The sequence below is a fragment of the Alligator mississippiensis genome, chromosome 1, assembly GCF_030867095.1.
Source record: "Alligator mississippiensis isolate rAllMis1 chromosome 1, rAllMis1, whole genome shotgun sequence".
In the NCBI taxonomy this organism is placed as follows: Eukaryota; Metazoa; Chordata; order Crocodylia; family Alligatoridae; genus Alligator; species Alligator mississippiensis.
Window position 1 is genome coordinate 409,594,820 of NC_081824.1, and position 21,120 is coordinate 409,615,939.

Genomic DNA, 21,120 nt, shown 5'->3' on the forward strand with positions numbered 1-21,120 from the left:
ACCTTTGATTCAGGAAGTGGAGCCACATGCCTGCAGTGGCTCAGACCAGAAGTCAGGGGGAGCTACAGCACAGCTCTCTGGCTGTGTGTTCACTTCCTCTTCCTGCTGCCCCAGAGGTCTCTGGGATTTGCAATCCAGAATTATAGCAGCAGGACTCTGCAGGGTTGCTCATCACTTCCTCTTCTTGCTTCCAGGTGCCTCTGGGATTTGTAGTCCACAGTTGCAGCCAGCAGTAAGTTTGAGTGGGGGAAGAGGTGTTTAAGCCCCCTCCCTGGCCTCAAACTCCAGCCAGGGGTTTGCCCCCCATAGACTGGGCTGTATCCCCAGCTGGGCTCTCCCTTTCCTGCCTCCCTTGTCAGTCAGCCCTCATTGCTCCAGCTAGGGAGCAGAGGGGCAGGGCCAGCCCTGCTCTCTGAAGCCAACAGCCCAGCCCAGGGCTGGAAAGCATGCTGGGATGCTGGGGGACTGTGATTTAACTTGAACCAGGAAGGGATCTGGGGCAGAAATGTCATAAACTGGTTTGACCCAAATCAGTTAAGTCTGGTACTACATTCAACTAGGTTTATCTTAAACCAGTTTCAGCCATTTTGAAACTGGTTTATGTGCACTGAGCTTCTGTTCTGTTATAAGTTTTAAACTAGTTTCTAATGACTTAAACCAGTTTATATGTAACTTCTGTCCCTAGCCTGGGGACCATACATGGTCCTGTTTTCTTTGTGAATATAACTAAAACTACTTCTCTGTCATTTCAGTGGCAAGGCACTGGTCCTTTGTCTCCTCTATCTTTTACCAATGGCATGTTGTAACGTTCTTGGTTTTGTTTTCATAAAGTGCTTTGTGGCTGTGGTCTGTGAAGAGTTGCAGTAGATAATTTTACCAACTCTTTGGATGAATTCCACTCTAATGTATGCAAGTTAAAAAAAAAAATAAAAAGGACAAGCAAAGTCATGTAGAGAAAAAAATGAAACACCAAAGAGATGGTGAACTACACTAGTCAATAGAAAAGGGTCAAAAAAGAATTATTGTCCACAGACCCTGATTTTGCTTTCACTTTTACACTGGGGTACCTCCATTTGTTTCAGAGAAGCTATGCTTCATTTACATCAACGATAGTGAGGGAAGAATCAGATCAACAAAGCTTATTTGAGAGTTTGAGGCTAGAAGTAGAAAATGGTAAAGAACCATGTCTTTGGAGAATCACTGTATTAGTGTTATACTGTGGAGTACAGACTTTGTATGTGATGTATTAGTAGGGTTCTTCAGGTTATAACTAATGCAAATTATATGTCCAAGTTCATAGGTAAGTAGATGAAATTCAAATAAGCCAAAATAAGTTGAGAGAGAAAGCCACAGAAGTCACGGTTTTCTGTCAAAATGTGTCCCTCTTCACTTCAGAAAAAAAAAAACCATATTTTCCCATTTGTAACAGTATTAATTTGAGGCATAGTGCTTGAACTGTACCTCTGCTTAAGTATGTATTTATTAAACCCAGATGAGGTGTTAAGCATGACAGGTCAAAACTTAATTATTATTTTTCTTGAATCCAGTGAGTAGGCATGTCTCACCTTATATTGTTATTGTTAATTATCATTATTTATCTCTATAAGACTGGCCATGGCCAAAGCCAATGATTACGTGTTCATAAATGTCTGTCCTTGCCAGCAGTATTTTTCCTGCAGAGCCACTGTGTCAGTTCCAATCACTCTACTAATGAATTCTGGAAAACTCAAACCCATACTATTATTTTAGGCAAAAATTAAAGCTGCCACTGGCAGGGTTTGTTGTACAAACCTTTCTTTTTGAAAAATATGAACTCTCCTCGAAGAAAAGTGGCCTATCCCTAGCACATTCCTGCGAACAATGAATGTGTTTATATTTCTGAAGAATGGAATCCTGCTTCAACCTTTACTTCTGGAGATCTTAAGTCTCATAGCCACCATCGCCTGTGGTAAAAGAACTTTCTTTTGCATATATGTAAGAAAACATACAGTTATGCAGTCATAAAAATCCAGTCATTAAAAGAGTTATGGTCATGGAATATGGTGCTTGAGTCCAGTTCTAAGTCAACTTCTTTGCAGTACTAATGTTTAGTTTTTCTGCATATATCTTACTTCATTTGTCCACATATCTAAACTCTTATTAGTAGGACCAAATTAAGTTTGGTCGAGAGCTTTTATAAGCTGTTTATTTATGAAGCTGAGGAACACAGGGGTAGATCCTTGTTAACTCCTCGCAACTCTCTATACCACAGTTGTTTGGAAGACCCTGAAATCAAAGGAAGGATTGCAACCAAGATATCTCTGTAAATAGTGCATGCCAGTTACCGTGAGTCACCAAGCCAGTCCAATATCCACCTTCTGAATTGCTCACCTTGCGAGCTGACTGTTCAGCAAAAGCTGGAAAAGTTTTTGCAAATGTACCAAATGTACTTGTTCTCTCTTTCAGAGTAGTTATTTAATGTACTCCAATTAATACAATATCTTTAGGAGTTAATTTCATTAACAACTTAGTTAATTAGCAGGGTCATACACTGTAATGTATTTGCTGAAAAGAAAGGAAAGGTTCAGTGTATAGAAAGAAACGGAACTTTGGCTGCTTCCATATTTAAATAATATTACCATGGAATCAAATTCCATTTTGCAAGATTGGAAAAACCCTTTTGAAAGAGCCATAATGGTTCCAACCGTGGAAAAAACTGGAGACTTTTTGGATGATGACAGCTATCTAGACACAAGTAAAAGTAATTCAAAGAAAATACATACATGGATGATTCAAATGCAGCAGATATCCCATGCTATATAACCATTACCTCTTTCTACCAATAATGTAAGATTTTAAAAGACAAGGGTGACATATTACAGGACACTGCAGGGGCTCTCCGCCTTACCTGATTCATCTACTCGCAGCTTTTTACTGGGATTGTCACCACTGTCATCATCAGACATTTCCATCTCCTCTTCCCGGCGGATTCCCATGAGCTGTTCACTGTGAGCATTCCGAAGCTCCTAAAACCCAAGATGGCCCCTTATCAGTATTGACTTCCATGAGCTGATCTCTCTATTACTTAACTATTTTAGGAGTACACTGATTTAAAAACAGTATTAATGATCAACTTCAGTACTGAACCAGTGCATGTGTTAGAGTTAGAAGAGGGGAATTCTTCAGGGTAAAATATTTAAAGAACATGGGCAGGGGGAGGATGGGGGAAAAGAGAAGATGAATTCCCTTTGTTTAATGATTATTAGTCCTGCCCGGTAGCAGTCATAATGCCATACATGCAGTATTTCATAGATCACTTATAGATCAAAGAGTATATAAAGGTGTTATCAGGTTGGGTAAAACACAGAACCCTGCTCCTATATGCCATTTGGTTTCCCTGTCTGTATATCATAAACCCAATTTTCTCAAATTCTAAACACCTTATTGGTATCTTCTGCATCTTGATATGAAATACATGTCAAGAGCTAATGGCCCATTCTTAGAGAAGTCATTACAAGGGCAGAAGAAAGGCAGAAAGCCTGTATCTGTGTAACTAAGTAAACGATAAGCAAGCAGAAACCTAGACAGTCTTTGTTCGCAGACAAAAAGGACAGAGCTGGAATAATAGCTGGCTTTTTAATGGTAGCACAGAAAGACTGAGAGAATTCTATTTTGTCCTAATAATACTGTCAGGTGTACACGGGGATGTTGCACAGTGATTAGTGTAGCGCTTTTCAGTTTGCAGACAGCTAATTTTTCTATCGACAAAGAGCCTAATTCCCAAAGAGGTGGTTTGAAATCTTTGAAACAAGAAGTAGCCACGTGGAAGGAAGAAATGGTGTTGAAGGTTCCCACTATTTATCCATGCAATTAACAATAAACTGTCATAGTGGAAATGAAAATAAAAGGAGGATGTTTCCCTGAGGCTGCACCCTGAATTCATCAGTAAATCTGGAATACTATAATAAAAGTATATATAGCCATTAATCACTGCAGAGGCAAGGAGGCTAATTAAAGGGTGTTTTGCATTGGAATAATTCAGAAAAAATACTAAAACGGTAAATAGCAAACCTGTATTTAATGGATTAAAAGCCATTTAAAGCAGAAAATTATTAACCACTTTGCAGTTCCATACTATAAAGGACCCACAAGCATCATTCACTGGGGAGTATTCTGTATCTACTTAGGCAGCCGCATGGGTAACTTATTTTTGGTCATGAATATCCCTGCAGCATCAATTTCCACATTATCTTTAACAGCCAAACCAATAATCTCTCATGGGGAACCTCAGTAAGGCCTTTCATTTGGCTTGCTTGCAAAGCTTACATAGTGAGAAGATGGGCAAAGGGAAGGTGTCAAGGTAAATTTAAGCAAATTAGCAAAGCATGGACTAGTCAAACAATATGATTTAAATTCAACAGAGCCATTTGTTGACATTTGCATAGCATATTACACCTGTGACATAAGAGCTTTCTAAATAAATTGGTTCAACCAGAGGCTTCATATCCTTCTAAATTATTTTTATTGTTTCCTTTCTTTAGAAAGGAAAACAAAATGCAATAATGTTTAAAGAAGCAAAGATGTTTAGTGAATTAACATTTATAGAAAGTCCTGCTTTTATGCAATTCATTCTATTAAAGATTTAGAAGCTAGCAAATGAATGCTATGATACATCCCTTCATGAACAGGTGATTTAAGAAGGGACACTTTTAATACGGAGAATGTAAACTAACAGAAAATGTTGTTTTCACACCTTTCTAAGAAAATAGATAGGTAACAGCCCCAATGTCTCGAACTTTCAGTTAAAATTTGCCACTTATTTGAAGTATTAGTGAACAAAATGCAAAATATAGCTCTTACCAATAAATTATGCTAACATTTTATTTTAAGTGTCCCATTATTGTGAAGTCATTTGGTATTCACCATAATAGCAATGATAATAAAGAATTCATTTGGTATTCATGTGGATGTTACATCTAGTGCTATTGGTATTCAACTATAATTTAGCATTAGTTAATGGGCACTTAAAATGTTACCCACATGATTTATATCAAGGCACTTTAGTGTTTCTCAAATTAAGTGTACAACACTTATTTTACAAGTGTACTACAAAATAATTAAATAAGTGCATCTTACCTTCTAAAGTTTTTGTTTTGAGACGGGGAAAATCATTAAGAGGACTGCAATGTTAACAATTAACATACTGTACTACATGGAGATAAGCAACTTGATATAAATTACTCATATAAAGTAAGAAAGAAAACAAAGACAGTGGTACTTACTTTTTAAAATACAGGCTCATAGCGTATCTACTGAATTAAAAACGAAAGCTGGATGACCAAAAATGTAAAGTGGGGTTACTACTTCCTTTGCTACCAAAGGAAAGTGGAATCTCAGACCTCTTTTCCTTCATTTCTTATACTCATGCATATGATAGATGCATAGGCATGATTTCATATAGCTACTGCAATGTCAACTATTGTTACATTTATTGTGTTTGCAAACCATGAACTTTGAGTTAATGTGAGTATTTACTTTTTAAAATAAGGACATTGAAGAAATGGGAATGACTACATCCCAGTTCTGGACTGAATAAACCTTAATAATACTTTAAAGAAAATTTTATTTTATTCTCTAGCAAACTTATCTTATTATGGCCATATAATAATGCAACTAGAAAAAATAATCTGCATTATACCTTGCTTTTTTCCACCAGATCTTGCTGTATTCTTAAAAAGCTATTTTTTCATATAAAAATGTAATTCCATAGATATTTTACAATATCTCAACTAATTTCACCACTTCAGTTCATTATGTTAGAGTAATCAACATATTCCTCCAATGAGTTCCCATTTCTTGTATGAAAAACAGCAACGCATTGCTCTCCATGTTAGTGTTATTTAACAAATTTTATTGTAATGGGAGCAATGGGAGCAATTCATACTGTAAATGAGACTGTATAATGGTTAGTTGATTAACTGCTAAAACTGGTCATAAATATTGTGGAATGCAGTATGTCCAGCTACAGTCACATTTGTTCTGTGTCAATCCAGCTGTGAGATGATGGGTAAAAAGTAATAATAAAACCACCAACCTCAGAATGCTTTCGCCAAATGTCTATGTTCTTTCGCTGAGCTTTCGAGAAATGGTCCCAAGCTTTTTGTCTGGTAGAAGCGTTGAAAACGGCCACAATCTGCTCAACTTTGGTGAACAAGGAAGTCAAACAAGACAAGCAATTTATGTTGTGATCACTATAGAGAAGCAAAGCAAAGACACTAGGAGTCTATGGATGATGTCATTACTGAAACAACATCATCAATATCCATCCAATGACGTGTCTTTTGTACTTACATTTTAGCAATGTTGGAGATGTCTCCCTTCAAGTCTGTCTCCATAACTTTAGTCTATACAATTTATAAATATATACTTAAGATTGAACATGCATTTGCCTCTCAATCATATTAATTATAATTGTGTATACCTTTGTGTATGTGGGTATGTGTGTTTTTTTGTGTTTAGTGACTGGAGGGAGATGAACTAGAGGCAGAGTAGGTTGGATCAGTATTTGAGTATGAGGCTTCCCTCATACTTCTCTAATGGAATCATCCCAAAGAGCCTCCTTTAAGCTAGAAGCTGATATTTAGGTATCCTGGTTTTCTCTGATAAAAAATCCCCAATTCTGGATTTAAAAAAGTAACCCTACATCCACATTTTTCCATGATTAAAATGAAATGCCACTAATATATATATAAATGGGTTTTCATTTTGATCATGGAAAAATGTGGATTTGGGGTTACCTTTTTTAATCTGAAAATTGGGGGATTTTTTTTTATCAGAGAAAACCAGGATCCCTGCTGATATTTAGTCCCAACCCCAAATTTAATACATTTAACCAAATTTGCTCCTTGCCTAACAACTACTTTATCTTACATCTCCATTTTTATCTACATCTAATCCCATTCCTCTCTTTCTCTTAGCTTCATCCATATGCAATGTATTGCTAATACAGCACTAACCCATGTAAAATGCTTCAGCAAATGTGTGATGCTCCCAAATCTTGACACTAGGGCTTAGAGCAAACTAGATTGCTCACAAGCCCAATTTTCCACAAGAGAAAGGGCTGTTCTTCCAACTGAGTTGTTGTGTTGGTCCATCTGTTCAACTGGAATGAGTTCCATTTCTGTTTTATGGTTCTTTGCTATTTATTCTGTTGAATTCTCTAGCTAAGCTACCACTATCTGTTTCCTAAAGTTACTGATCTTTGGCTGTCTAATCCTGCTACACTTTGTGGGTGTTTACATGTGATGCTTCATTGCCATAGCAATGCGCTATCGGTGTAGCATCCATAGGTGTCTACACATGATCAACAGCTACTTCGCTGTAGTGGTGCACTCCCCTGTTATAGCGTGCCGCTATGGTGAAGTAGCTGCTAAAAATAACTATGCACCACGCATATGGTGCAGTACAGGCAGTTACTGTGCCATGCTTTACTACTTCTAAAAGGAAATAGTTAAACATGGTGCAGTTAACAACATTGTTGTAGAACAATGTGTAGATGAACCTTCTGAGAAAGAACGGAATGATCTATCTCCCTTCAAATGGGCCAAATGACCCTCTCTTGAACTACCAGATAGAGACATGGATGCTTCTGTTTAAATGATCAGCAGTGAAATGGGTAGAAAGGGTGATATTTCATCTTTTGACTGAGGAGTTAACATCAAAGACACAAATGGGGGTATATTTTTCTTTTTGCATTACTATTGCAGGCTTCTTTCAGTCCAAGGAAGACAGCATTAATTTGAGTCACATATGGAAACTTTCCTTTGCAACCATCAGGACTTGTTAATTAATTGCTAAAACTCTAACATTAAATATATTTTAAATGATATTTTCAACTCTGCTTAAATTAAATAGGCTGCCTCAAAACTACTGCAACAATCACTTGTTCCATTCCTATTTAGTTCACACTCTGGCAGGAGATGCAATAATTTCACTGTGTTAACAACTGCTTGGCTCCTGGGGTGTATTGATAAAAGACAGAGTTATAGTGTATGTATATTAAATGAATTTGAAAAAAAAAAATGAAAATACGTAAGTACTTCTCATTTCAGATGTATATAAATTACTGATAGAATTGAATTATTATGTTGCATTAGTGATGCAGGTGCATGGACTATCTTGCCTAATTAACAATCTCTGTTTAATTAGCAAATGGAAACTGAAGTATAAAAGGTTCACAGAGATATGAAGAACTGCTGGTTTACCATCCTCTACTAGAAATTAATTAATAAGATCATCTGAATTTTGTAGAAACCTTTGAACTTTCAAGTATTTAATTAGGAGTTTTTTTCTGCAGGTGCTAATATTTATCAGAAGACTTTATTTGATAATTTTAGAAACTCGCTTCAGTGAAAGCAGAAGACAAGAAGAGGTCATTAAGTTCTTCTCCACATCTTTCATAGTGTGCTGAGAAGAGTGTGCTGAGAAGACCTTCTTCAGTGATCAATTTCTCAGGTGTTCCAAAAAAGAAAATCTAAAATGTTAAGTGTGTAAGATGACAAAAAGTTATGCAGTTAGAAGAAATATTATCCAAACTACCCCTCCAGATACAGGAGAAAATGTTACATGTCTATTCCAATCAATGTTACTCGGCACATACATGGAGGGACACATCTACAGATATGTCAAGCTAACATATATGTCTTTTGAATTTCCTAACATATTTCTCAATTAGCTCTTGTTTTACTTTTTTCATTTAGAAAAAAAATAATTTCATATGAAACCCAGTTCAGTAGTCCTCACTTTGGCAGATACTCTATTGACTCATTTCCCTGTGTAAGGACCTTGAATCCATATTTTCCTTAGTAGGATTCTTCTATACCAAAGCTGATAAACTCAGAAGGAGTGATCTTCACCATATGTAAACTGCACAGTTTGCATACAGTTCCTTTGACTACACACCAAAGAATTATAGATGGAATGATGGAATATGCAGCAATTTAGCTTAGAAGGCTCTTTAAAAGCAGAAAGCGGGGTAGAGTTAAACCTTGTAGGCTAATAAATTCAGAGATATATAACCTCTCATAAGCAACATCTCACTCAAATCAGATGCCATGAACAGATGCTCAGGGAGCAGGAAGTCCTTTCATAGTACCTGACAAAGTGAGCTGTTGCTTCTGAAAGCTTCTGAATCTCTGAATTCATTAGTCTATAAGGTGGAACTGTACCATGGTTTCTGCCTGACTTCAGACTAACCCAGCTAATTACCTCAATCTTTAGAAGCAGGGCAGATGATAATGGGGAAAAAATCCACCCACAAAACTAAAGTTAAAAGGCAGCTGACTAGAGCTCTGAATTATACCTCCATTGCTTGAGATTGCAGAGGGGCTGTTAGGAAGGCTAAGGCAGAGATGGTACTGGGACTAGCGACCCAAATCAAAGATAACAAGAAATCCTTTTTTAAATACATAGGGGGTAAAAAGAAGGTACCAAGTAATGTGGAGCCTCTGCAGGACATGCTTGGTAATATGGTGGTAGCACCAGATGACAAAGCTAATCTCTTTAACAGATTCTTTGCATTTTTCTGAGCAGGGACAGGGACATCCCCCACACTGGGATTCTGGATGGCCCCAGGGGAGGTGCACCCAGGCCCAGGGCCAGTGAGGACCTAGTCAGGGTAATTGGAGGGACTAGACATGTTCAAATCAGCAGGTCCTGACGATCTCCACCCCAGAGTGTTGAGGGAATTGGCAGAGGTCATTGCAGGACCCCTGGCACAGCTTTAAGAGCACTCATGGTACTCTGGCGAGGTACCAGAGGATTGGAAAAGGGCCAATGTGGTTCCCATTTTCAAAAAAGGGAGGAAAGAGGACCCAGGAAACTATAGGCCAATTAGTCTTACCTCAGTCCTGGGGAAGCTCTTTGAGAAAATTATCCAGGAGCACATCTGTGAGGGACCAGCAGGGGAGATTATGGTTAGGGGCAATCAACATGGGTTTATTAGAGGCAGGTCTTGTCAGACCAACCTGGTTGCCTTCTATGACCAGGTCACAAAAGCCTTAGACGCAGGTGTCATGGTGGATGTAGTCTTTCTGGACTTTAGGAAGACCTTCGACACTGTCTCTCACCCCATCCTCATTAAAATATTAGGCGACTGTGGTGTCAATGCCTACACAGTCAGATGGGTCGCAAATTGGCTGGAAGGCTGCACCCAGAGAGTGGTGATGGATGGATCTTTTTTGACCTGGAGGGATGTGGGCAGTGGGGTCCCCAGGGCTTGGTCTTCCAGCCCGCACTGTTCAACATCTTCATCAGCAAATTGGACAAGGGGGTGAAAAGCACCTTGTTCAAATTAGCGGATGACACTAAGATGTGGGGAGAAGTGGGCACGCTAGAAGAGAGGGACAAGCTACAACTAGATCTGGACAGGTTACAGAAGTGGGTGGATGAGAACAGGATGGGTTTCAATATGGACAAGTGCAAGGTGTTGCACCTAGAGAGGAAGAACCAGCAGTATACCTACAGGCTAGGGAACTCTCTTCTTGTAGGCACAGAGGCAGAAAAGGATCTTGGAGTCACTACTGATTCCAGGATGAACATGGGCCGCCAATGTGGGGTTGCAGTCAGGAAGGCTAACCGCACCTTGTCATGCATCCATAGATGCATCACAAGCAGGTCCAAGGAGGTGATCCTCCTCCTCTATGCAACACTGGTCAGGCTGCAGTTGGAGTACTGTGTCCAGTTCTGGGTGCTGCACTTCAGGAAGGATGTGGACAGCATCGAGAGGGTCCAGAGGAGGGCCACTCGCATGATCAGGAGGCAACAAGGCAGGCCCTACGAGCGGAGGCTAAGGGACCTGAACCTTTTCAGCCTCCACAAGAGAAGACTGAGAGGGGATGGCCACCTATAAACTTGCCAAGGGGGACCAGCAGGCAATGGGAGAGTCCCTGTTCCCCCCACCACTACTGGGAGCAACAAAGAACAACAGCCATAAGTTGACTGAGAGTAGATTCAGGCTAGACATCAGGAGGCACTACTTCACAGTCAGGGCGGCTAGGAGCTGGAACCAACTTCCAAGGGAAGTGGTGCTTGCCCCTACCCTGGGGGTCTTCAAAAGGAGGCTAGATAGACACCTAGCTGGGGTCATTTGACCCCAGCATCCTTTCCTGCCCATAGCAGGGGGTTGGACTTGATGATCTGCTTAGGTCCCTTCTGACCCTACCAACTATGAAATTATGTTTACACCTGTTGAGGGTCATCTCCTCTGAGTTCCAGTTTCACTTGATTCATTTTTCCTTCAGGGAATGCAGAGACTTGGCCTAACACCAGAACACTTCTGATATTGGTTTGATGCCTACATATTCTAGGGAAATCTACACTGTTCTTTGTCTAGCTACCGACTCTGTCTCACCTACCACACAACGCGTGACAAGAACCCGAACTCTCAGAAACAGCTAATGATTGATATGCATCTTTGTAAAAGTGCCTTGAGCTTTATGGGTGAGCAGTACTGTAGAATACAAGAGCTAAGTATTATTATTAAGTGTCATTAAATATTCATTGACAAGCATCTGTTGCTAAATACAATGTTCTATAAAATTTTCATTAGCCATATGCAAAGTTGTTGTTTGCTCATAGAGAACATAGGGATCAGCCAAATTTTATTAAAATAAAAACCCCTGAAAGGGTGCACCCTCCACTCCAAATATTTTTTTCCCCATCAATACAATTCAGTTTGTTTGAAGTTTTCCTAGAAACTTACACTAGGGCTGATAATCAGCTGACCTGTTTCAGGCAGAGGATTATTAGCCTATTGTTTTTCTGCTGATTCATAAGCCTGTAATATTGGATGTGTAAGTGTCAGCTAATGCTTAACAACTGCAGTGTTACTGTAACCTACTTTATTATAGGTGGAAGCTTGTATTAAACCTATTAAATGGATGCTTACAGCACTATTCCTCAAGACTGTGGCCATAAAATAAAGCAGCACCAGGTTGTCTTAAATGTAAATTTTAAAAACATCAAGCAGTAAATTTGAGGGGCTAGGCAAACAAAAAGGTGGATCAGGGGTTGATCAGGGATACCAGCAGAGAAGACAATGCAGAAGAATGGAAAGCATAGGGACTGAAAAGAAAAGAGGTGGGGAGAATGAAAGATATACAGTTTTGTAGCTTGGTAGGCAATAAGAAAACATTTCCTTTCTGCTATGTTCTTTTTAATAAATTATTTCAACTATATAACTAAGTTAAGGCATCTTGAGATTCTTGTGACAAGAACAAGCTACTTCAATTTTGCTTTGCTTAATATTTCATCAATTGTTATGCATACATGAAGGCTTCTTATTCTTTTTCTCCAATAAAAATGTGCATAGCCAACTGAATGCCTCATAATGCCTTTACAACAAAAAGGAACGATGAACAAAACAGAACAAAACACCAGACCATAATAGAACAGAATCCAGTGTGGACTAAACCAGAAAGACAAGTCTTTACTACAAGAAAAATTCAGAATTCATAACAATAATACCTGGATATCTACAAATTAGGAACACAGAATTAAAGATCCAAACACCAAAGGATTGTGGGTGGGATTAATAAGTAGCAATTTAAGGTATGGACAAACAAGCATTTTAACTGCTTTAAAAGGGGAGGGTGAGATGCTGCTTGGGAGCACACATTCACTGTTACAATATACCCATTAAGTCTGCATGATCCTTTAGTGCAGGGCTCTCCAACTTTTCACTGCCCAGGGCCACATCCCACCCCACCCCACCCCACCCCACCCCTGCAAGCCACATGCAGAGAACTTAGAAAGATGACAGCAGGTCTGAATATCTTTGACATTATGAATTCCATTTTGAAATCACTCATGTGTAGGTGTTTCCACACCTAATATTGCACAGTACCCTGTGAAACCCTTAAAAGGCTCTCCTGGCACCCCAGATTCACTGCTCTAGTGATAAAAATGAACTAAATAACTCTAACTTTTATCCTGAATGAAACCAAAGTAAGGTTGCACAGGTTTCACTACATTTGTATCATTATAGACCAGCATTCCCAACCAGTGTCCCGCTGGACACTGGTGTGCCATCAGGCACTTTCAGGTGTGCCACAGCATTTTGGCTGGAGCCATGCCTCCCGCCTGCTGTGGGCAGCCAGACAGATGGGAGGCATGACCACAGCCAGTGATTAAAATGCCACGCCACCTGCTTCCCACCACTCACTACCCCCCATGTCTGTGGAGTTCAGCCGCTCGCCACCCAATCCCCCCCCTCTCCACAGCGTTTGGCCACTCACCACCCCCACCTTTGTCTGCAACGTTCAGCCACTCGCTACCCCGTCTCCCCCCCCACACTCGGCCGGTGTGGCATGGGGTAGGGGAGGCCATCTAAGTGTGCCATGGGGTGAAAAATGTTGAGAGATGCTGTTATAGGCTCATACAGACATAACATCATAACAGCTTCTACTAGTATCACTTAATACTGCTACAATTGTTACATAGCTTAGAAAGGTTCGAAAAAAGTGTTACAGGTGACACTATCAAAGGCGCCCACCCACAAAACTATAAAAGAAAATTTTACAATCAATGGACCACATGATTTTGGAATAAGAACTTCAAGGCAAGAGGGATATACCATCAGCTTGCTCCTGTTCAAAAGCTTGGCTCTTGAGTTCTGAATAAGCTAAAGTCTGCCAATCAATTTGGCAGGAAGCCCAGGAAACAAAGAAATAAGGTAGTCAAGGCTAGCTTTTATAAATGAATAGATTAGAGTCTCCAGGTCAGCTCTGGATAGAAAAGAGTGTATTTCTGGCAAGAGTCATGAAATGTATTTGGTGACATAACTGAATAGATTCCAGCATTGAGTCCAAGTCAAAAAATTACACCCTGACCTCTAACATGCAAAATTGACACAGTATTTGAGTGAAGTGGCAGAGAAAATGAAAGATGCAGAATTTTATAATTAATTGAGACTAAAAAAGTGGTGTTTAGTATTTAATGAAGAAACTGATTTGCCTTCTACACATTTACATCTTGAAGCTTGAGCCCTCTCTCTTTACCCAATATACATTACTGTACAGGAAGAGACAGATGCGATTGTCATCAGCTGAACAGGGAAGGCAACCATAAAAGTTAGAAATATCACCCTTGGGAAGCGTGTAGATAATGCAAAGTATGGAACCTAACGTAAAATATACTGGAGTTGGTTAATCAATTAGACAAACTGTAACATAAATTTATGTCATGGTACACATATACAATGCAGACTTACATCTTACTGGCAGTGCAACATAATGCATTTACCACAAGTCGCCAGAAGTCTTGGTTTGCAGAAAACAGGGGCAAATGACTAGTTGCTTCAACTCAATCAGACTACCCTACCACTGCAAATTTATTACTTCATTCTTGATTCACAATCATTACATTTCCTTTGGGATAAAGCCAATCCATGGGGAAGGGGATTGTCAGAGGAGTCTACTACCCCGTGACAAACATGTGAAAGGGGCTAAGTAAAAGGAAATTCTTCCTGGAGCCATCTGTGGAGCTGTTCCCAAACTGTTTTGTCAGTTAGTAAATAGATATATTTACTCCTGGAAAGAATAAGCTACGGTTACCTATTTCCAAAGTTCCAGGAATCTCAAAGGATCAATAAGGGTGCTGTTACAGGTTACCATCAAACTGTGGAATGTTAGATGAGTTAGCAGTGTCACAGCAGTCACAGGTTAATAATGTCATCTCAAACCTACACAACTGTGACTTGACACTAGAGGACCTGGTGAGCATGGGCATGGACTGAAGCCAGGTCTCCATCCCTCCTCTGGGGTGGAAGAGGAGATGGAGAGTAGCATATAACTTGGAGGTGGAGAAACCAAGCATGGGGTCTGTGGCTTCTTTCCTTGGCAATAGCAGGAGAAAAGCTGGAGCTATGGGTGGGAGGAGAGAAATCTTGAAAAGCTGTTTGAGGTGAAGGGAGGTGGGGGTACTAGTAAAGAGAAAGGAGTGAGAAAGAATTAAAAAATTAAAGGATCAAAATCTTGCATGTGACTCAAAGAACTAGGACTGGGCCAAGGGAAGGGAGAACTGGATTACGGGCAGCAGGGTTTGTGCTGACTGAGATGGGTGGGGGGCGGGGACTGTCCAGGCCTACAGGGCTGGGAGAGGGGGCCTGATCCAAGGAGCCTTGCAGAGCCACTTTCAGCTCCTCTGAACCCATTTTGGCATGGGGTTGCCCATGTCATGCTCCTGTTCCAGGCAGTGGTACATATCAATTCACCCAATGTGGAGGTTACAAGTGGTTAATTGAATTTCTCCCATGCCACCTCATTAGGGTAGCTTGTCACATTTAGCTTTAGTTTCACCTGCTTGAGTGGTGAATTATACTATTATTTGAACTTTTCTTTTATATTCAGCCTTATTTAACCATTCCTTAACTTTCTGTATAGCGTCATTATTATTTGAACTGTTCTTTTGCATTTTGTATCTGCACTATCAGCTAGCCTTGAGCTCACTTTCATAGGGAGCTTATGGTCCAGTGTTATCAACATAGGCGGGTATAATGTAAGCCTTGCTACTAGCACAAATTAACTGACCTTGGCACTAACTGACTAAAATAGAAGAAAGAAATGATTGAATATGTTAATGAAAGGTGATGGGACAGTGGGACAGTGCCCAACTGCAGAGCCCTTAGAATTTCCAGAGTTGGTGGACAAACCGAATTAGGAGTCTGGGGCATGCCTAAATTAAGACACCAGTAAAAGAGGAAATTAAGATGTGTGCACGTGGTGGGCTTGTTGGAACAAAAGAATATGCTGACAGGATAAAAAGATGAACACTAGGATCATCACAGGGAAATCAATCATTGGTACCCAGAAATAAAGAGTCATCAGAGGACTAAAGTTAAAGAAAAAGCATAAAAGGGGTGCAACAAGGGAGTTGGATGTGTGAAATTCTCCAACAACATCTGCACTGAAAAACAGCCTTTACATATAGACGACCACTCTCTACTTCCAGGAACCTTTTCTGTGAAGTGGAGTAACATCTGGGATTGGGTGAGACCACTTAACTGTTTTTCTCTCTCTTTATGTAGAAAATATTAATACATTTAATGTGTTAAATGAGTTAGGTTTTAGTTAAGTTGAATGGTGTGAGGTGTATTCTATGTTCACTCTGAGCTGATTATGCTTCAGTGATCCTCTAGCACCATGGGTACATAACAATCTGGCTGCCAGTTCCATGCTCCACAGTATTCATACCAGGGCAGAGCTGAGAATCAGCACACTTGCTGCATGGTGCAGACCACAGCACTTGCACCAGGGCTCAGAACTGAGAACTAGAATGCTGACAGCTCAGCACAGACCTCATTACTCACACCAGGGCAGAGCTGAGGACCAGCATGCTCACTGCATGGCACAGAACATACTGTTGGACTGGGCCAGTACTAAACCCCCCAGGCGGTAGAGTTCAGGAGGGTTGAAAGTTCGCTCATGGAGAAAGGGGGGGGGGAGGAGGAGAGATGGGGATGGTTGGAAGGCTGGGAGTGGTGCTTCCTGGGATGCTGGAGGACTGCAAATTGAGTGCTTTATTTTTGCAGAGCAAACTGTTAACATTTTACCTCAACCTGTGTAGAACAGATCAAAGATAACCCTCATTCCAAGTGGTGTAACTTTAAAATGCTTAGAGGCTACTTGAAATGAATTAACACCTTTTAATGCATGAATGCTTCTCTTTTAAGTGCCTTTAGAATTGTTTAAAGGTAACCTGTTAAACGCCACCTAAGAAAACAATGACCTCTGCATAGAAGTCCTGCACCCCCTAGTGTCTATTCGTTTCCTGGAAGCAAAGCTTCAGTAGAAACCAGCAGACTACAGCAGCCCTTAAGACCACTCTTTAAAGGAAAATCTGCACCTCAGAAAGGGCTATCTGGGAAAGGACATATTAAACCAAGTTGTATGACATTTCTTGGCAATCTCTGAGGTGCCAATGAGGAATGATGTACATCCCTTAGACTGTCCTACACCTAATAGAAATCTGCCCACTTACTGCCATGAGCCTTACCAGTTTGCATCCCCAACCACAGGATAAAGTTCAGCTTTGTAGAGTTATTAGCAGGGTTCTGCAGAGAAGGATGCTGCCTTACAGCTACTAGTCCATCCACATTGTGCATGGGAAGGGTAAGAATTGAGCATGAATCCCTTGTCTCTGCATGGATCTAAGTGGACCTCATTAATTAGCTCTAATAAAGTAGAGATTAGGATCATATTTTCTTGTACACAACATACCCCCAAATAAATAGTTTGTTTTTGGAAGGCAGAATGTAGAGAAAAAAATCTTTCCAGAGTCATGGCCTAGAGCTAGGTTTTTCATGAAGACACTATGCTGCCAATGTTTACTTTTTCACAGCCATTGTGCTCAGCCAAAAATGTCTTCCAAATTAAGGGTGAAAAGGCTAACCCTGGACTGCTGCCTTCCTGCTTGCTGACAGGGACAGAGAAGCTGGCAGCCATCTTGAACCTTCTTGCTTTTACTCTAGCAAAGAAAATCTGATTCCATGCTTAAGATATGCACCCCAATTTTGGACGGCTGTTTTTTTTTTTGGAAAAAAAGTTGTGTGGTATGTTAGTAAATACAGCATTACAGGGTGTCTCAGATCATTTAAATTGTTCCCATCCATTTTAAACATGCACACACAAAAATCTAGAAACTAAAAATCTGCCTCTCCATATGTTCCCCAGACCCACTGATTTCAACTGTACTAGTCAAAGTTTTTTGATCAGTCAACAAGAGGTTGAGACAGGCAGTGGTGTTACCCGAATCAGGTAACGCCACTGCCTGTTACAGAAGCATAATTTCTTTTCCAGGTTATAATAAATAGATTAAATTCATATAAATGAAGGGAGAAAAGGGAAGAGTGAGGGACCCTATACACATTCCACAGCCATAAATTATAATCCCTCTCCTACATACAGAGAATCTTCTAGTTCACTTTCTATGTGCCAACACTGTTTTTTTAAATCTTGCTTTTCTTTTAACAAGAACCACGATGAGGAAAAGCTAAAGAAGGAACGTCATGGGGATACTGAAACTTCCACATGGCTCAGGATTTAGAAGATGACATGCACAATGCTTGTTCTAAGCATTTATATTAATGATTAATAACATATACTTTTAGAAATTTAAAAACTCTTCTTGTTATACTATGAAACTACAGAATGTACACAAATAAAACAGAGCTCAGTATGTCCTACAAGGGATTGCCAAAGAAATCTGTCTAAAAATAAACTTAGAAAATCTTTTAAAATGTGAAATGTGGTTTAATTTACAACAAAGGAACTGTCAGCCCAGTGTAACAACAGACTTTGGCATAATGCCATGTGATAAATCACTTGAACTTAACATGACCACTATACCTACATTTCATTTCTCAGCAAACAGGAATTTGACATCAGGCCAACATAATACAGTAGGGCAGATACAAATGTACAGTACTTTCTCTTTCAATGCTAGCATCTTGTATTAAGAAAAATACATCATGGACCATATACCAAGTCATGAAATAAAAATAAAGACTTGGTAGATGCCACTTCCTTTACCATGTTGACTATATTGTGGTTTGACTTCAATTAGCTGCTCTCCTCAATAACTGAAAATAATGATTTTTTGGGTCAGTTTTAAGAATAGTTCTGAAGATACTGCAAGGAGGAACAATTATTTTTGTGTCCTTATCTCATAAGAGCTCCCTTATGAAGCTCTGATTGGAAAAGACATAAAAATGTGTTTGGACTCTGTGTCCCAGTAAGTGAAGTAACTTTCAAAGGTAATATGCTCCAATGTGTTCACCCCTGGAGGAAGTCTATTGGTCTGAGGGCTGCTTATGACCACCCTCATGCTCAGCAACACGAGTCCTCCAACAGAGCAAATGCAAAAGTAAACTGTATTCAAATTCTCCAAATATAAATACTGGTAGCAAATAATAACACAACATATCTAGATTTAGCTTGTAGGGCCTAGCATATATCAATTTAACAAAACATTTGATCAAAGTGAAACAAAAGCCACAAAGGCAATGTGGTTGGTCATAGTGTGGTCAGGCTGGAACATACTGGGCTTCACTAACCAAGATCTGATTGAGCTAGCCTCTCCTAGAATTTCTCACTTGTGTCTTATGTAGTAGGATGTGCCCTGAGGGCATCTGTGATGCCCCCCTAGTGATCACCTTAATCCTGACCTGCTTGCCCATCCAGCCTCTTAGGTTTTCACCATGCTGCCTCGCCTGCCATGCCTTGATGGTAACAATAAAGAGAGGAGGCTGCCCTCAGAGGCTGGTAAGCTCTGGGTGCTCTTCCTATACTCTTTTCCTCCTTGATCTCTATTTGGCCTGCCTGATTTTGGCCTCCAACCCCTGCTGACCTCAGTCTCTTGGCCTGGAACTCTGACCCCTCTAAACACTGGTCCTCCCTGTGGGGGTCTGATCCTTCCGGACACTGGCTCTTTTTGAGGGGCTCAGACCCTTCTGGTCTCATTGTCTTAAAGGGTTCAAATTCTGGCCTCCATTCTCTCCTACAGCCATGCCCATGTTTCACAGATGTTATTCTGTAAATGTTTTTGTCTTCCTGTAGAGACCCCATCCCTCTTGGCTTTAGCCCACTGTTATTATGGCTACAGGTCTCCAGCCCTGGACCACTTGTTCTGGCCCAGCTATTTTGGCTTTAGGCCTTCACCTTCGGTAATACTAGGCTGAAGGCTGTCTGCACTTTTCACCTGCCAATGTTGCCCTCTCCAGCTCAGGCTCTGACCCTTTCGGCCTCAGCCTGTCTCTGTTCTCTGCACCCCTGGCCTGACAAGGCTGCTCAAAGTCTATTCAAGAAGACCTCATGTCCCTGACCCGGGCAAGGCTGCTTTATACAGGGTGCCCCTCTGGTCTCCTTGCCACCTGGTAGCCACAACCTGGTTCTCTGGCCTTCTGCTAGCTACAATTCACTCATAAACCCCATCCTGTGTCTCTCAGGGTCCCAGCAAACTTTTGCTGTTTAGCTGATGGCTTTTGCAGCTTCCTCAGCAATCTGTATTGCCGGGGTTCCCCCCGCCCCCTTGCAACCCATGCCAGCAGGAGTTCTGTTCTCAGCAGGAGTCAGGGCTGACTGAGCTCTGTGGTTGAGAGGCCAGGCTTTTAGTAGGCTAGGCTCTACCTTTTTGAGCTTTCTCCTTGGCTAGCAGTTTCTAAATAGCCCAGTACTGGGTTTATTCTCACGTATTGTAGCTAAAACCCTGAGCTGTAGCCACTGTTTTCTCCCCTGCTGCACTTTAACCCCTTATGGCTTCCCCTTTTTGCATGTTGCTCAGTAGCTGGCCCTTGCCCAGCTGCCTACCTAACTGTAGCCCTCCAATGCTGGTTTCCTACTCTATGTAGCAGGGGTTATGGTTTCCTCCATCACTCATTTCCTTTTATACTACTTCCCTGAGCCTCACTTATGCTGACCTGGCCTATTTTAAATTTAATACAGCCTAAGGCCTACAAAAACTTCTACAATGCAAGTTAAAAGGATTCAGATTTAGGATTATAGAAAAGTAGGGCTGGAAGAGACTTCATGAAGTCAACTTGTCCAGCCTCGGCTCAAGACAGGACCATCCCTTGCTAAACTTCCCAGCCAAATGTCTGTCTAACTTGCTCTTGAAAATTTCCAGAGATGGAAATTCCAAAGCCTCCTTGGTTAGCCTGTTTCAATGTTTCACAACCCTCATAGGAAATTCTTCCTAATCTCTAGCCTAGATTTCTTCTGCTGCAATTTGAGGCTATTGTTCCTACTCCTGTGCTCCACAGTCACAGAGAAAAGTATATCCCCATTTAGACAAGTTATATATGTAGTGTCTGGCCCTCTATTTATAAAGAATAAGATACACTGACTTTTAGGAGTGCAGGCATCATAATGTGAGTATAACCACTGAAACCTTATTGAAGGTTATGGTCTAGTTCTGTACAGCATTCAACATGTCCTTAACTCCATCCCTGGTCTACAAAACATTTAAGCATGTGCATTGACCTCAGTGGGACTTCAGCATACACTCAAATGCTTTAAGGCTTGATTCAACCAGGTGCTAAGTGCCCTGAACTCCTAGCTGAGTCAACAACTTGCAGGATCCAGATGA

The 21,120-nt window shown here is 40.6% G+C and overlaps 1 protein-coding gene across 12 annotated transcripts in view; it reads right to left on the bottom strand.

Moving 5' to 3' along the window:
• The window catches only part of ENOX1 (ecto-NOX disulfide-thiol exchanger 1), a 541,543-nt gene that overhangs the window by 97,340 nt on the left and 423,083 nt on the right, over positions 1-21,120 (bottom strand). For 11 of the 12 annotated variants that reach the window (XM_059725304.1, XM_059725457.1, XM_059725449.1 and 8 more), the window contains 2 exons: positions 6,074-6,180; positions 2,888-3,005 (listed from right to left, as the gene is read on the bottom strand). The exons of the other annotated variant lie outside the window; for it this stretch is intronic. In XM_059725304.1, coding sequence (XP_059581287.1) covers positions 2,888-3,005; positions 6,074-6,180 — 225 coding nt within the window. The remainder of the gene's footprint in view (positions 1-2,887; positions 3,006-6,073; positions 6,181-21,120) is intronic. 12 annotated transcript variants of the gene reach the window in all.